The 17,579-nt window shown below is 40.7% G+C and overlaps 2 protein-coding genes across 7 annotated transcripts in view; both read left to right on the top strand.

The window, feature by feature from the left end:
* LOC101479958 (von Willebrand factor A domain-containing protein 5A) overlaps window positions 1–8,884 on the top strand; it is a 34,323-nt gene extending 25,439 nt beyond the window's left edge. For all 5 annotated transcript variants that reach the window (XM_076892205.1, XM_076892206.1, XM_076892204.1 and 2 more), the window contains 16 exons: window positions 1,055–1,221; window positions 1,294–1,408; window positions 1,556–1,728; window positions 1,816–1,904; window positions 1,991–2,135; window positions 2,767–2,846; window positions 3,232–3,346; window positions 3,474–3,632; window positions 3,746–3,849; window positions 4,144–4,352; window positions 5,190–5,246; window positions 5,982–6,011; window positions 6,907–6,942; window positions 7,382–7,527; window positions 7,734–7,857; window positions 7,951–8,884. In XM_076892205.1, the coding sequence (XP_076748320.1) occupies window positions 1,055–1,221; window positions 1,294–1,408; window positions 1,556–1,728; window positions 1,816–1,904; window positions 1,991–2,135; window positions 2,767–2,846; window positions 3,232–3,346; window positions 3,474–3,632; window positions 3,746–3,849; window positions 4,144–4,352; window positions 5,190–5,246; window positions 5,982–6,011; window positions 6,907–6,942; window positions 7,382–7,527; window positions 7,734–7,857; window positions 7,951–8,030 (1,829 nt within the window). In that variant the 3' untranslated portion in view covers window positions 8,031–8,884. The remainder of the gene's footprint in view (window positions 1–1,054; window positions 1,222–1,293; window positions 1,409–1,555; window positions 1,729–1,815; window positions 1,905–1,990; window positions 2,136–2,766; window positions 2,847–3,231; window positions 3,347–3,473; window positions 3,633–3,745; window positions 3,850–4,143; window positions 4,353–5,189; window positions 5,247–5,981; window positions 6,012–6,906; window positions 6,943–7,381; window positions 7,528–7,733; window positions 7,858–7,950) is intronic.
* A 4,258-nt stretch (window positions 8,885–13,142) lies between these two features.
* The window catches only part of rap1gap2a (RAP1 GTPase activating protein 2a), a 98,627-nt gene continuing 94,190 nt past the window's right edge, over window positions 13,143–17,579 (top strand). The window contains exon 1 of one of the 2 annotated variants that reach the window (XM_004566993.6): window positions 13,143–13,301. In XM_004566993.6, coding sequence (XP_004567050.4) covers window positions 13,183–13,301 — 119 coding nt within the window. In that variant the 5' untranslated portion in view covers window positions 13,143–13,182. The remainder of the gene's footprint in view (window positions 13,302–17,579) is intronic. The other variant, XM_024804962.2, reaches the window with a different exon arrangement.

Genomic DNA, 17,579 nt, shown 5'->3' with positions numbered 1-17,579 from the left:
GTATGCCTCGAACCCTTTTTCCCTTTTATAAGAATGGCTTCTTGATAGCCACCCTCCTTTTGAGAGCGTTTCTGATGAAGCTTCAATGAACAGTAAATGGATCAACTAAAGACCCAGATCCATCCCTCGGGTCCTGTTAGCTGTTCGCTGGATCTTTTTCCTATTTCTTAAGGACATGACTTTCAAATCATTATGTGCTGTAGATAGTTTGTTAGGCCTGGCACTTCTTCACCTGTCTAGTTTCCACAATGTTTTAAGGACACACTGCACAGCTTACCCAGATATGTCAAGTTTTTATCTAATAGCACTTTGGCAATCATCTTATTGGTGCCAAAATATTATTTTATAAATGTCAAAGTGTTATTTTTTTACTTTTTCATGGTTTCAGCTAAAGAAATGGGAACAACTGATGTGTACTTGCAACAGGCTGCCTAAAGATACAGTTTAAAATTGTGTCCACTTTGCTAAGTTGTCTGTTATGTGTAGACACAACACTGGTTCCTCCCTTGAGTTGGGTGCCCATGAAAAAGGCACCTAACATAATATGTACACAAGCTTTTATTACTGCACCTTCTCATACCTGGGTTTACGTCCCCCTTATGTAAATGTGTATATGAGGGAGATTTACAGAGAACATTAAAAGTCAACATCCAAATATATGGCCCTGCAGATGATACTTAGCTTTATCTATTGTTGAAGCCAGATGGCAAACAACAATTGAACTAAATTATGCTGAAAAACTAGTTCATGCATTTATTACTGCAGCGAGAGTACTGACTGGGCCTAGAAAAAGAGAACATATTTATCCCATACTGGCTTCTCCTAATTGGTTCACTGTCAAATCCAGAATCAAATTTATAATTCTTTTACTCTCATGTGACTTTTGTTTCACTGTGATTTGGTACTATACAAATAAAACTGAAGTGAAATGTATTAAAATCAAATAACAATAGAAAGAAAACCAGAACATGAGGTTCAATTAATTTTTCTGTGAACCTTGAAGTTGATACTGTAACAAAAGATTTACTTCTAATCAGTCTGATACTGTGTGCAGGTAGTGCAGGTGCAGGTTTCCAGGTAACTTCTGTTCCAGCCTCTCTGGAGCCCTACAGTCTGTCTTTTTCTGCCCGAGTGTCCTCTCCTCGTCCAATCTCTAAAGTAGAGTCCAACTGTTCCCTGGACCCTCTGCAGTACCTCAACACCGATCAAACCCAGGCCACGGTAGGTAGAGTGCTGATGTGTCTGTGTTACTTGTTACTGATGAATAAATATGAATGTGTTTGTGGTGTGCAGGTCAAGCTGGCTGCAGGACACAAGTTTGACAGAGATGTTGAACTGCTGATTTATTACAAAGACGCCCACCAGCCCACTGCTGTGGTGGAGGCAGGACAGGCCTCTGCTGAGCCGGGTGAGTTGTTGGTTTGCACATTTTTATTTGCAAACTAACAACTGATGATTAAAAACGTGTCCTCTTTCTTCCGGTGGGAGATAACAGTGTTTAAATATATTGTAAAATATAAAGTTTACATTCTTTTCCCCTTTTCATGTGTTTCAGGCTCTCTGATGGGTGATCCAATGGTGATGGTGAGTCTGTACCCTGAGTTCCCCCAGTCTGTGATGTCTTCAACGGCTTCATGTGGAGAGTTTGTGTTCTTAATGGATCGATCTGGAAGTATGGGATTTAGGATCAAAAGGAGGAGTCTTCAGACTTGCATCCACAGTGCAAAGGTAGTCATAATGTGTGACTCATGAAGTCTTTAATCTCTAGTGTCCCTCTCACAGTGGCTTTCTCCATCTTTTTCGTCTTCTCTGAAGGACATTCTGCTCCTCCTGTTGAAGAGCTTACCAATTGGCTGCTATTTCAACATTTACAGTTTTGGGTCCAGATATGAACACATCTTCCCGTGAGTAACTCCTTCACCCAACAGAAGTCTTCTTGTTTTTGCTAAGAAATACACGTGCTTGTGTATTGGTGTTTGTGTAATGACAGTAAGAGTGTGGAGTACAGCCGGCAGACCATGGAGGAGGCTCTGAAGAAAGTAAAGAAGATGAAGGCTGATCTTGGAGAAACAGAGATCCTGGAGCCCCTCAAACATATTTACAGCCAGCCCTGCATTCTCAATCAGCCTAGACAGGTAACACACACACACACACGCACATGAGATTTAGGAGCTCACCCCAATCTTAATTACAACTAATAGTTGCATAAAGGTACTCTTGGAACATATATTTACCTAAAAATCTAAAGAGATAAGCTATGGTGACTTACTTCCTTTCCCTGTATTGGGCCTGTACAACTTCACATGACTGTTTTACCTTACCAACAAATACAGAAACAGATGGATGGGTGTTTTTGTTCTTTTTGAACTATTTTCACATTTGGCTGAATAAGGTACACAAATTTAGTGTAGTGGCCCAACAAACTGGAGAGTATAAGGACATCTGCATAGAGCCGCACATTTACTTTCTGATAAAAAAAAATATATGTCACACCATCCTAAATGGATCTCCATTGTTACACAAGCAGTATGTAATTTGGATTGACACACAATTTGCAGTAATACCGTATTACCACGTAATTCTAGATACTGTTTTTAAAAGCTTGTCAGGACCATTATTGTTCAGGTAACTGGTCTTCATACTAACTGTGCATTGTTTGTTACTCCTAAACCATTTGTGTTTCTAAAACAAAGAACCAAAAATGGCTCTAAACACAAACTGTTTTACTGTTTTACATCTGTTTTATGGTGAAACTCTTCTTTCTAGCTGTTTGTCTTAACTCGCGGATGGGTGAAGAACGACAAAGAAGTGATAGATCTGGTGAAGAAGAATTCAAGTTCTCACAGGTGAAAACACAAAACATAACTACAAAATTGTGCAAAAGTCTTGATCCATCCCTCTTTTCTTAGTATTTTGCTTTTAAGGAGGCAGATTTTCTTTTCTTTTCTTTTTTTTTTTTTTGTTTTGTTTTTTTGCCATATTTAAGGTGGTCTTGGGGAATAGTCTTTCTAAAGGTCTTTAATTTGAACATGGTTGTGGCTGTTTTTGTTTAAGCCACATGACATTGACTTATGAGTCATTCAAGCATAAAAAGGCACTTGACTTAATATTTTATGAAATATAACAAAATGAGGGACGGCTTAAGGCTTTTGCGTGGTACCAGATATCTGCAGAATTCCCAGAATGTGCTAAAAGTTGTCTCTGTATCTAATGGAAACTGTTGTATTGCAGGTGTTTCTCTTTTGGGACAGGAGAAAACACCAGCTATATTTTCATTAATAAGATATCCAAGGAAGGAGGAGGTCACGCTCAGTTCATCACTGCGACTGACAAGATACAACCAAAAGTAAGACATTAAACACAATCAAAGTCAAATTAAACAAAACCACAGCAAATACTTATTTAATCAGAGAGTGTGATTCCAGTCATTAAAAAAAACAGCTCCTAACTCTTTGTTTTGAATTATTATTCAGGTGATGCAATCACTGCAATTTGCTCTGCAGCCATCTGTGATTGACATCTCAGTCACATGGGATTTACCAAAGGAAGTGTCTGTCACTGTCCTCACTCCACCAATCACATCCATTCTCCAGGGTCAGAGGTCACTGATTTATGCCCAGCTCACTGGACAGGTAGGAGCAGCATCTTCTCACAGTGAAAGATGTCTGTTGTGTTTTGAAATCTGATTAACAGTGATGTTCATGTGAAGATGTAGTTGGTTTCTAACACTGTAATTCTGTGTCAGAGCTCAGAGGCAGCAGAGGGCTGTGTGACGGTGAAGTACAGCCTGGCAGGTCATCCCTCTGAGAACCAGCTGCACTTCAGTCTCAGACCTGCAGAGGACACTGGGTAAATGAGCTGTTAGTCTGGTGGTACAATTAGTAGTATTAGCTTATACATTTGGTCAGGAGCAGTTATAAATTTTTTATTAGAGTAGAAATAAGTTCAGATTCAAAACTAATGATTCAATAGATTTGTGCATTCAATTTTAGCATGCACAGATTATACTAAGATTTGTTTGTATGCATTGTTTGTGGATGGAGCTAGCTGTGAGTATGTCATTGTTGTCATGTTATTAAACATTATTAGGATGATAGTGTAAGAAGAATCCCAGCTGTACTTCTTCCTTCGCCCTGTTTGCAGATTAACAGTCCACATGTTGGCTGCTCGAACTCTGATTCGCTCCCTCGAGATGGAAGCAAGAGACAACAAAGGAGAGCGTGATGAGGAAATGAAGAAGAAGGTGGAGGAGTTGAGTATTCAGTCAGGAGTGAGCAGTGCCTTTACTGCCTTTATTGCTGTTAGTAAAAGCAGTGGTGAGGCGATACAAGGACCCCTGATACCACCACCCAGTGAGTGTTAGCACTGATATTTGATTTATTCTGAAATAGTGAATGTTCAAAGTTCTGCTGAGGTTTTTTTCTTTCAAGTCCTACTTTGTGAGCACAGGGCTGTACTAAGAAGTGTCATTAATGGCTCAGCAAAATATGTTGACATTTGAGTTTTCAGTGTCATGAAGATGGCTCGCTTTTTATCTGATTACATCACCAACTTGTGCTTAACACCTGCCCTGTCTAGAGCGAGTTACATCGTCTTAAAGCACAGAATTTTTGCCTGATTCTTTCACAACCCCGAAGTTGGGACGCTCTTTAAATTGTAAATAAACACAGAGACCAATTATATACAATTTAGAAAACATATCAAATGTTAATAAGAAAGAGGTAACTAAATAAAACAATAATAATAATTAAGTATTTTGGAATTTGATATCAGCTACACATCACAAAAAATTGAGACGGGGGCAACAAAACGCTGCAAAAATACATTTAAAAAGAAACAGCTGCAGGAATATTTTGCAACGACTTAGGTTAACTAGCAACAGGCCAGTAACATGTTTTAAACATTTATGTTCAGCACATCTAGTCTAATGTCCTATATAAATAAAATTGCCATTATCATTAGTGTCTAGAAATTGCTAGAAGACAAAGAATTTTTATTAAATTATCGGTATCATTTTTTTTTTGTTATATTTTAGTGGTATTATTGCTTTTGTTGCCCTTTTGCATCTTTCTCCCTTTATTGTGACTTTATTTTATCTCGTTCTGTCCTCTTCTGGTGTTTGCGCTTCTGTTTGAAGCACTTTTTTAAAATGATGATGATAAAGATGATGATTGTTTTGTGTGACACAGCTTTAAAACAGTGTAATTTGGTGGATTCCTGTGAGAGTCAGCCAAGCATCAGTAAGGGTAAGTACTGTTACTTTTTGACACACACACACACACACACACACACACACACACACACTTGCAACGACCTTGAGATTTTCCACAAATTTCACTCGATAGATTTTTTTATTTTATTTTTTTTTACCTTTTCTGAGAAGTGCCACAAATTTCCAGCTACACCCACATTGTAAGAGTCTCAAATGGTAAAGGCAAACATTCTGTGTACATGTTCAGTTTCTTAAAGCAGGATTGATGGTCCTGCAAATGTGTCTATTCCTGTACATATTAGTGTTTGAGAGGGCGAGGGGTTTCTCTCCAGACGCCTTCTCACACTGTCCACCAATATCTTGACGGCACATTGCTGGAAGAAAATGATGTAATCTTGTACTGAATACTGATTGGTTGATAAGTGGGCTGGAATAAAGATGGGAGAGACAGTTGAGTTTGCTGGAAACAGGAGAACTGTGAAAAAACTCATTTTAAAGTTAAAAAATTACGGCTGGCTGATGGACAAAAACAGAACAAGCAAGAGTGGCACACAGACTGGTTGTACCGCACACTTTGTGCGTTGCCTCCATTTGGAAACAGAGCTTACTGCAGGCAGATGGGCAGTCCCTGATGTGGAGCAGACAGTGCATACGTTACCTCTGCTGGACATAAATCCCACTTAACATATAACTGATCCTTAGCCAAGCTCCATCAATGTAATGTTAAGGATGTAAAGTAACAGAAATTTTATGGTTTTTATCTCTGCAGGGATCTCTGTAACGGAGAAACTGAGATCAGGTAAAGGATTTACTCTTCCGAGATATTGAATCTCTGTGTAGACGCGCGCACGCGCACACACACACACACACACACACACACACACACACACACACACACACACACACACACACACACACACACACACACACACACACACACACAGTTTAGTGAAGAAAAAAGAGATGTCTTGTTTGTGGCCCAGCAGATTTGAACATAATGAAAGTGGAAACAAAGTAATGGACACTTTATGCCACATTTGCCAATGTTAAATGTTTGGTTCACTCTTGTTTTTAATCACTTCCAAGCTGAGTTCTGTGTATCCAGGTCTGAATTGGAATTTGTTATTCATGCCTTTTTATTTAATTAAGGTTATTATAATTGTTCACTTCTCCTAAGTTCCTCTCTGGAACATCAGCAGATCGTTCAGGATGCCGCTGTGAGGCTTCTTACTAAGTATTCACACTTTATTGCATCAACTTCAGATTGCACTTTAAGATTCTGGTTTTGACTTTTAGAGCTTTTTAGAGCTCTGCATTGACAAGCACCAGCATAAATCAATGAAATTTCCCAAAAGATGGAAAATAAACCAAAAGCTAACCCAAACAAACCACACATATGCATACTGGGAATAGGAGAGGTCTAATTTTAACATCAACCCAACAAGTGTGCGTCCTCTGAGGATCCGTCTCTCACATCCTGCCCACTCATCACACTTACATTCTTGTCATTAAAGCTACCCTACCTTCCAAAAAAGAAAATTATTGTTATTACCAAAATTATTCACACATGTAAACTTCCAAAAGGTTATTTTAGACTTTTTTCTTTTGACTGAACTAAAAGTGAATCACACATTTTTCACATAGAAGTAAAAATACATCTTCATGGTTTGCCTGAAATTTTTCCCCATCAACAGCCTTCGGCTGCATTAACTGCTCACCTCAGAGGAAGGGTAAGTCAACAAGTGACACGTTTACTTTTTTTTTTCTCTTATTTTTGCTAGTACACATGTCAAAAACTCTATGAAATACAAGACACATACATGTGTCTGTCTGTAACAATAACCTACAGTATGTGCACTTATTTTGTGCTTTTAATGTTTTCTTGAACTGTTCTTTTTCTGGAGTTGCATGATTTTGTACAGAATACATCTTTAGTGCCTTAAAAACTAAGACATGGGTCCACAGGTTTTTAATCTAATCCACGCAGGGTCAAAATTATGCATGCGGGTCCATATTTATACACATCTGCCACTAATATTTAATGTGCATGTTGCACCTTGACTACACACTCTTTGTAGCCATCAACAAGCTTCTGGCATATTTCTGCTGCTCTTCTTGGCCAGGCCCAAAATTACCATGATATTCATGTATGTAACTTTCTTATCACAGCCACAGAGTCTGAGCTGTCAGTCAAAGACCCTTTGCTGCAGCTGGTTTCCCTGCTGGAAGCCTCTGGATGCTGGTTATTGAAGCCAGCTTTGGCGTCTGTGCTGGGGAAGACCAGCAAGGAGGTGGCAAACCTGAAACCTGCATCGGTGGGTAATCCTCACGTATTCAGTCATAGATGTTTAAGCAGCAGTGCATTAGTAGTATTACACAGCAGCAAAAGTCTGGCAGACAAAAATAATGTATTTATTAATTTATTTAATTTTTACTCCTTTACTCCAGCTAATCATATCTAAGTGTAAGGGCAATAGCCTGCAATCTCAACATATGCACTGCTTTTAATTTGTGGAGTTAGGCCAGCAGTGAAGTGTGGGCCACCATTCTGGCTCTGATCTGGCTTCATGGTTTCAAGATGGATGCAAAGGACGAGTGGGAGCTTCTGGCTATGAAGGCTGCCTCATGGCTCCGTGCTCACAATGGTAATAAGACTAATAAATATTGAACTGCTGTTTTCTTTTTTGTGTTTTTGTTTTACAGTGTGTTCTGTTTGTGCTTAATCACTTTATTTTCAGCGACGTGTGTGACAGAGTGTGTGGAGGCCGGTAATGCGCTGCTGGGTTGCAGAGTAACGAAAGATGCTTTGGGGCTCTGAAGTTGCTCCTCCTTCAGAATTCAACTTTATGTATTGCATATTATCAGTGTTCACTAGAACCACAGACGGTAACATTTCAATGAGCAGCAGGGGGTGACTCCTCTGGTTGCAGAAAGAAGTCTTTGTATGCCTACGGGTAAACATCTTTGTTGTTTGCGGTATAAGTTTACACTTTCATAGAGGGGTTTGTCTTTCTGAATGCGGCATGATGTTCATTCACTAAATTCTGTTCCTGATTAGAATCAAAAAGGAGAAAATCACCTTGTGATGTGCCGTGTTTCTGCCAGTGGTGGAAACACTCAGCTCGATGCTTCACAACAGACCAACTAATCCCTAATGTAATGGTTGCTACAGTTTATGCATACAAACCAAAACATTCTGCACAATTGGTTTTTATTTTATTTTCTCCAATTGTCCCTGAGAGGCATGTGAATGAGTGATCAGCTATATCTCATCTATTCAGTTCAGTTTTATTTCTATAGCGCCAAATCACAACAGCAGTCATCTCAAAGCACTTTACATTGTGGGGTAAACGCCCTACAATAATACAGAGAAAACAGTCTTTGAGACGCTTTGTGCTTTCTGTGACACTCGCCTGCGATGCTTAGCTGAACCAATTATCAGTTCATGCACTTAAATATAAGGGCAACACTAATTGTTAGAGCATGTTAGCTTTTCCTGTGTTGATATAGTAATAAAGATAAATGTCTGATCTCTAATTGATGGCTTCTCTGGACGTGTTGATGTCTGTTGTATTTATCTTATCTTTCATTATTCTGTGGTTGTTCATCAGTGTGCGCATGTGAATTTGTAACTGAGTTTACTGTGCATTTGATAAAGATCCTCAACCTAAATGTAGTCTTTTTTTCTCTCATTGATAAACCTGTAACCTGTATGCCAATCAAGGAACCACATCTGCATTTTTAGCGAGGCTAGAACATGTTTTAAGTGCTGTGTGGATTCACAGCTGGTGGAAGCTATTTTGCATATGCAGGTTGTTAAGGCATACCTGACTACTATTACACTTTTAATCACCATTTTATCATCATCATGATCAATCAATCACATCTCTGACTGGAGTAGGCGACGCTCACAGGGATCGTTTTGTGTAGCACAAGATTTTTATATAGGCGCAAACCAAGGCTGAAGCAGAAAAGCTTAACAGAGCTAGTTGATAAGCACTGTCGTGACACCTGTTATCTACAGGTGGGATTTTAGGTTTTGTTAAGCCAGCTACCACAAACAAAGCCTGGATGGTGCAACATATTTATAAATTTCCCCAATAGTATATCCTCAGGGTTAAATCACAACTCTTGCTCAGTGTTCTCTGGGATGGGCTCCAGCGTCCTCACAAGAAAACCGATGGGCGGATATAGCCAATTAAATACATCTACAACATCTTTAATACTCAAATATTGGCAAATATTGTTTTCTATTTTTATTTTTCCTACTATAGAGGCTTGTTTTTTCTGATGTCTGTTCTTTGTCCTAATATGTGTGGCTGGGAAGGGACTGTATGTTATCCCCCTGTCATTTATAATGAGTATTATCCACATTACTCCAGTCACTGAACTGAGATGATACTCCATGTTGTTTTACGTTATCATCTATACAACCTGGTTTTACCTGAAAAGCTTAACATTTTAATGACTTAAACCCTATTTTAAATGTGTCTTTGAAAACTGTGCCTGCTTCTTTAGTTATTATACTGAATACTGAATATAATGTACAAAGATATAATACTACAATACAAATAATACTTGTATTCTGGTTCTTAATTTGAATACCATGAAGACAAAAGAGCAGGAGCTTATCTTCTTCTTACACATCTTGTTTCTGTCCCACTTCACTCTTCCTCTCTTTGCATGTAACCTAATTTATGGCTGTATGACCTTTAGGATTAACATGCTCTTTTAATGCACTAGACCTTTGTGCTGCTTGTGATGACAGGTGCTCCTGTCTCCTATTTACAGGACTCAAACCCAGGCATTAATCTGGTATTACACATTACAAGGTCTTAAAGAGATCACTTTCAGTGACAAGATGATATTATCTGGCTTTGTCCAGAAACCCCCCAAAATCTGACATGGAATAGTTTCTGCATATCCTCAAGCAAGTGTATTGTGAGCTGTAGTAGAAAAAGATTTGTCCAAGTGAAAAGAATAAGAAAATTATAGAGCGAATATGATTGGGTTAGCTTTGTTTTGTAAAAAAAAAAAATACATTTTAAAAATATGAGGCTTTCAAATGAAAGTGTTCCTATGCTGTCATTTCCCAAATTGCTGTAAATGTATTCATTCATTCTCAGCCATTTGCTTAACATGTTTCAATGGATTAAAATAAAATATAAATGCACCATATTGGATGGGCTATGGAAGAATGTGTGCTGATGGGGTAAACCAGAGGTAAAGAACCCGCTGCACCAAAAATCTATTGTGATTGTTTTGATTGCAAGAGGATCATCACAGTTTCCTCTAGTTTCTTGCACAAATTGTCCCAAAATAGTAGCTCAGTGGTCATACAGCTTCAGAAAGTGTGACGGTTTCAAAAACAAGTTATACCTCAGCCCTGCAGCCAACAGGTTTAACAAGGTGCAACTCTTACTTTGAAGGCCAAAGATCTCAACTTCAGTTTGTGTTGCTCCTTTTACATTTGCACTACAGCTTGGAGAGCAGCTAGCCAGTGTTTGCAGACGAGTTTTCCACTTTAATTTAAACTACTCGCCCCAATATGCTAGCGGTAAATAAGCAATCACAAAGGGCGGTGGTTAGTCACAGGTCTCTGGACCTGTGTGACTGGGGCTTTAGCAATCATTTTCTGTTTTTGTTATAAAGGACGTATTAATTTAAATCAAGTGGTTACATTGAGCAAGAGCTTTCAGCTTCCACTTGCAACCTGTGAGGTAAGCTGTAAAAGCTTTGGCCACTGTTGTAGTATTATTGCACTATTGCCTGCTGTCAGGTAATACTAATTTTTACTTCTAACAAGTGGCTGATGGTCATTGACTGTGTGACTGTAATCTTATTCACTTGTTCCATGATTGTCACATGTTCAAACTGGCACGGACAGGCAAGTTAAAGTCACGTGGTTGGCGGTCACGTGTCTCAGAGAGACAAAGACAGAGAGAGTGTCAGCAGCATATATATCTCTGACTATATAATTGGACAAGAAGCTCCTGGCATGTGCCATAAGCTCACCCTGACAAGACTCAGACATTTTGCTTGTTAGCAAAGCTCACAAAGACAGATTTAGGCCTTTGGGGGTGGGGGGACTTGTTACTGTGGCAGACAGCATGCAACACTGATACCCGCTGTCATATACCAACAGCAGCCAAAGCTCTTCCATCTTCCATCACAGAACATTTTCCCTCATGCATGTATGTAATGGCAGTAAAGTGAACCATGCAGTAACGCCATGTTCCATGTTAAACTTAAGAGAGCTGAAATTAGTTTGTTTATATTTCCCACCATTTTAAAAAAAAAAAAAAAAGAGGAACAAACAGCATCACTGCAACTACTTTCTGTTTGCATAATGCGCACAGTGTTGGTTACAGTGGGCCATAACAGCTAATCTTATCACAACCTTTGGCAGACCTCCAGCCAACACTTTCTAAACTGGTTTCCAAGGCAACCCCAACGAGCAGGACCAATTAGAACTGACAAAGGATCCGCAAGCATTAAACTGCCTGGAGATTAAAGGGAGAGACGGCAAACTCAACAAATGATAGGTGGGGTATGTCTTTATGATGTGTGTGGTGGGTAATAGGGGAGCACAGTGACTTCAGAAGCACCTGTAGGCTCACTTGTGTCTGCTTCAGTCTTTCCATTGGGGGGAGCTGTGGGGGTGAATTTAATTAAACCAATTTCAATCCTTCCTTCTCCCTATTTGGTTTCTTTCTCTGTAGGACTGCTGGGTGTTCATGTGTCAGTAGGGCTGCAGGCAGGAAACCAGATCAATAAGAAATACTTTAGAGAGATCAGTGTGTGGTTATTTTTTTTTGCTTTTTTTGTTTAGGGCCATCAGTCGAACACTGTGGCCTCTGAGCTGCACATCAATCACAAACCATGCTGTTTGTGCAGGGAGGTTTGTGTGTGTTTGAGATTGATTTGACAGCCTTTGTACTTCAGCAGGGGATCAACTTTACTGAATAACTGACACCCATGGTCGCCTGGTGTTGGTAGGTTGTTGGATTTCTGTGTCTATTGGGGTTCAAATGCGTGTCACACTTCTAAATCGATGACCTTTCCTTTAAACCCTTTTAGTGCGCGCCTGTTTAAGAGTTTTATTCACGGAAACAGTAACCATGTGTTCGAAATCGAAAGTAAGTGTTTAATGTAAAAATGTCAGCTCAGTGCACTCACAGACCGTGTGAGAATCATTGACATCAGCCCGACACTCCCTGGTTTGTGATGTCCCTTTAAAATAAATTGAAATCTTATCTTAGCATTTTTTCTATTGCCACATTGGTTTGTAAAACCAAAGTAAGGGATGGATGTGACTGACCACACGCACAATGTGTCCACTAGTCAATCATGTTGTCACAGTCTGGCGGAGGACTGTATGTATTGTGTAGCGTGGACCCAAAACGCAGACACGAAGGAACTTGGACCAAAACTTGACTATCAACAAAAAGCAAGCCGTTTAATATGGCTGATAAGAAAGTACAAAAACAAAAGGCAGATGCACACAAGAAAGATCCTAACTAGAACTAAACTGGGAAAACTAAATGCTAAACACAAAAGGTAAAGAACAAAACCTTGAACATTGCAAAAAAAAAACCCTAAACATGGAAAATCCTGGAAACAATTCATATCCTTTTCCAACAACTATTTCTTTGATCCTGTGGTCCATCCTTTCTGCCTTTGCCAAAACAAACATTTGCCTTAATTTTATTTTCAGCTCGAGTTTCTCTTCCGCTTTTTTGTTTATTTATATATTTTTGTACCTTTTCTTAATAAGATTGGAGGAGATTGGGTGTAGTCCTCTCCATGGTAACGCTGTTTCCCATTCTTGCACTCACTGTCGCTGTCTCTCATCACATAATTCTGCCCTACCCTGTGCTTTATCGCTGCGCCCTCTCCCTATATGCGCTCTCCCCTTACCCTCCCCTTCTCTCTCTCTCTCGCTCCTTGTCTCCCTTTCTCTCTCACATATGCACACACACATACACTCAACCTCTCCTCTGGTCCACTGGTCTCCTGCTAATGCTGCACCGTCCACTGACTGCGAGATGTTCAGTCCAGCTTGTAAAGGCTCTGCAGGGGAGCCGAGGTAAGGCTTTCACCCTCGTCTCTTCTGGAGCTGAGATGTTACTGCTGCTGTTGTTGGCTGCTGACAACTGCTGAGAGCCAAATGCCTGATGGGAAGAGCATTAGTGTGTGCGTGTTTGTGTGTGTGCTGATTTGTGTGAGAACTCACCAGCTGGAGTAACGGGCTTTTTGTTTGTTTTTAGGTTAGGTCTGGCACTTGTGATCTGCATACACGCACACAGCAAAGGGAAGTGATCTTACTTCCTTTGATATTCATTTATTTGTGGTCTTTTTTATGTCTTCTTAAACTTAGGAGTATGTTGTTGTCTGCATGCATGCAGGGAGTCCGCTGAGAAAGAGCCTTTGGAAATCTGATGGCACGCAGATATTCTTCCCTCCAATGCAGCAACAGTGCTGCAATGTCTTTTTATGGTGGTGCACTCTCTGGCGGTTTATGACACCATGTTGTGTTTATGTGTGTGTGTGTGCGTGTTTGGGGGATGGTGAGTGGGGTATGAAGTTCTGCATATGTGAGTGGGTGGACAAGAACAGTGCTTCTTAATATTTTCATAAATTCATCTCACTAACATTCATGCCACAGGAGGAAATCCAAGGCAAGCGATAGACGCTCAGTCATTCAAACACTCTTTTATGAGTAGAAGAAGAGGAAAATAGGAGCACCTGAATCATTTCTGAGATGTTACTTTCTGACCTGTGTGTCAGCCAACAGGTACGAGTCTTAATGTACTCATGAATTTTCCAACAATGTGCTGGTGGGAACTCATTTGTGCTCATGTGTGTATACATCACGGTGTATGTGTCCGAGTGTAATATGGAAATGTGATACCTGCTGAATGCAGTGCTAAAGGAGAAATGCAATAATAATATTAAAACCATTACTCTTTGTCCCTAAGAAGCACTGCTTGTTTATAACATTAGGCTCTCAAAACCTTTCAAGACATCTCACAAGCATTGTGCTGTAATAGTAAGGAAGGAGTAGATATGCAAGCGTCATCTGATGAAGAAATGTGACGCATTTCTGTTGTTCCTGCAGGATACTTTGTGAGGTTCAAGATATTATGTGCCTTTTGCGTGCTGCTCAGATGGAGGGGGTGGGGGGGTCCTCTGGTGAGATGCTCTGTCCTGCTAGATTTCACTATCACCATGATGGCACTCTGGGAAAAAAGTTATGGCAGTTAAATGTGTCAGATGTGGACTTACAGTAGATGAGGGTTTTTTTCCATGATGTTTTGCTGCTGAAGGGTATGTCTTTAAAAAAAATTTTTTTTTTTAAATTTCACATCCCTGAGTGAAAGCAGAGACACCAGTGCCCAACACACAAAAGCTCCTTGGTTCGAGAGGGCACAAATCCCTGCCATGGTTTTGTCGGGAAAGGCGTCTGGTGTAAAAAAAAAAAAAATCTGCCAAAACTAATGTGTGGATCCATCTGCTGTGGGGACCCCTTGTGAATAAGGGAACAGCTGAAAGACGCTTTGGCAGCAGTGACACCGTCACAGTGTTGCTTTGGCCAAACAGTAATCCAAACCTTATTTTTTTAAAAAAAACACAGAAGAGAAAAGCAGCAAATATTTTATTTCTTCACGTTTTTGTTTATTTAATGATTACAGTTCTACTTCTGTGTACACTTTAATCTGTACTCATTTAGTGTACTACCTTCTGATTCAAGTTGGGTGGCCAAGATTCATACCCCCAGCTCCTCTGACTGGATAAACAGTTAAGACGATTGTAAATGGCCTCGCTAGAAGTCTGACTAGCTATCCACACAGCTAAACATGAACCCAGGAACTCCAGACAATAGATGAGATCTTGAGAAGTTTACTGGTTCTTTCATTTTGTGAAACTGTAACAATAAAACATATGTGGAAATGTACATTAATAATCTGTACTGTTAACAACAACATGTGCCAATGATCTAACAATGCATTCGAAGAGCTAACATGACGATTAGCACCGTTAATTAGCATATGAACTGGCGATCTCATTTACATATGAATAGCACATAGAAAACTTGCTAACTGTGGTCCATCACACATAAAGACAGCACTTTGAATGCCTCGTTGCTTTACCATTGAGTACTTACAGACAATGCTTTAACAAACACCCAAAGAAGGACACGAATGTGGAGCAGCCATCTTGAAGCAGCATCGCAAGCAAACATGAACTTCCTGTCTAACTCTTCTTCTACTGTCACAAAATATCGACTTAAAGGGACCGCAGGGCGGCGCACTTACTAACATTTAAAACATGAAATTAACTAAGCAGTAACATAACACTCCCCGCCTGGGATTATAACAATCCCACATTAAACTGTCAGTCACTAAACTTTTCGGGGGACAGCAGCAAAACCACTTCTGTTACAGGACGACAGAAAGTCTTCTTATCGCCTGAGTGCGAAGTAGTTACTTCGACTTTCCGGACAAGTCCATCGTTCCCTGGGAAAGTCTTGGTTATGATACACATGGGCCAATCGCCCCTCTTCACCTGAATGTCTTTGAGCAGAACGATGTCTCCTTCCTTGAGACTTTGTTTCTTGTCCTGCCATTTGTGTCGCAACTGAAGAGTATGAAGGTATTCCCGTCTCCATTTGGACCAGAACATGTCAGCGAGACCTTGTACTCTTCTCCATTGTTCTTTCAGAAATATCCCCTTTCCAAAGTCACCAGGGGGTGGCGCTGCTGAGTCTGGTTTCATCGTGAGCAGCATCGACGGCGTGAGGATGAGGGGTGACTCAGGATCGGTGGACACAGGAATCAGGGGGCGAGCATTCATGATGGCACAGACTTCTGCCATGAATGTTGACAACAGTTCATGTGTTAGTAGTGTTCTTTTGCAGTCCTGTAACATAGAGTCGAGGATACGCCTCGCAATCCCAATCATCCGCTCCCAGGCACCGCCCATATGGGATGCATGAGGTGGGTTGAAGATCCATGAACAGTTTTGTTTGCTTAAGTAGCCTTCGACATCCTTGACTGACATGTTCGATCCGTCCATTTTCAGTTCCCGAGAGGCGCCGATAAAGTTCGTACCGCAATCCGATCTTAGTTGTCTTGCTGGGCCTCTGATTGCAAAAAGTCGCCTTAAAGCATTTATAAAGCTGTCTGTGCTCATTGATTCGATCAACTCGATATGGACTGCTCTTGTTGACAGACATGAGAACATCACGGCCCACCTTTTAGAGCTAGCTTGTCCTCCTCTCGTGCGCCGGGTTACAATGTCCCATGGCCCGAACACGTCTACACCCACATATGTGAAGGGGGGTGCAACTTGCATTCGTTCAGATGGTAAGTTTCCCATTTGCTGACATTCCGCTTTTCCTCTCAATTTCTTGCATGTGACACACTTAAAAAGCACTGTGCTGATAGCCCTTTTGGCTCCTACCATCCAGAATCCTGCAGCTCTAATGGCACCTTCCGTGAAATGTCTTCCTTGGTGTTTCACAGTCTCGTGATAGTGCCGTATTAAGAGCGTTCCCAAGTGGTGTCGGGCAGGGATGATGAGAGGGTGAGTGGTGTCGATACCCAGTTCAGATTGTATGATTCGGCCTCCAACTCTTAAGAGTCCATTGCTATCTAGAATAGGATGCAGTTTCCAAAGACTGCTTGAGGGGGGAATAGGGATCCCTTCCTGAATACACTTTATTTCCTTTTCGTAGCACTCACTCTGAACGCTCTTTATGATACAGACCTTCACATTTTCCAATTCTTCCACTGTGGGTTGACAGAGATGCCAACCACGACAGCTGGATGCTTGGTTGGATCGACCAAAGGAACGAGCAATGTGGGTCAAGCGGGCAACTGCTCTGAGGAGAGGACTGTAGTTGGAAAACCTCTCAAGATGGGATGAACTTACTGTTGACCTTGCGATTTGTGTCAGATTTGTTGTCACCAGCGGACGTATTTCTGTATCAAGAGTGGGATCCACAAGGTCAAACGTGACTGGAGATTGCGACTGTGCGGACGGTTTGAGGAGAAAGGCTGGCCCTTTAAACCATGTTGTGCTGCTCAGTTGCGCTGCTGCAACGGAGCGGGACCCATGATCTGCTGGGTTGAGTTCGGATGGAACGTGCCTCCACTGGTTGGAGCATGTTGATTGGAGGATGCGTTGGACCCTGTTATGCACGTACACATAAAACCTTCGTGACTGATTGTGGATGTAGCCTAGCACGACTTTACTGTCAGTGTAGTACTCAATGTCGTCAAACATGATGTCTATTTCTGCTACTATCAGCTCCGCAACTTCAACTGCAAGCACTGCAGCACATAACTCTAGTCTTGGAATT

This window comes from Maylandia zebra, linkage group LG14, assembly GCF_041146795.1.
Source record: "Maylandia zebra isolate NMK-2024a linkage group LG14, Mzebra_GT3a, whole genome shotgun sequence".
Classification (NCBI taxonomy): domain Eukaryota; kingdom Metazoa; phylum Chordata; class Actinopteri; order Cichliformes; family Cichlidae; genus Maylandia; species Maylandia zebra.
The sequence above is the reverse complement of the archived record's forward strand: the minus strand, read 5'-3'. Positions and strand labels throughout refer to the sequence as shown.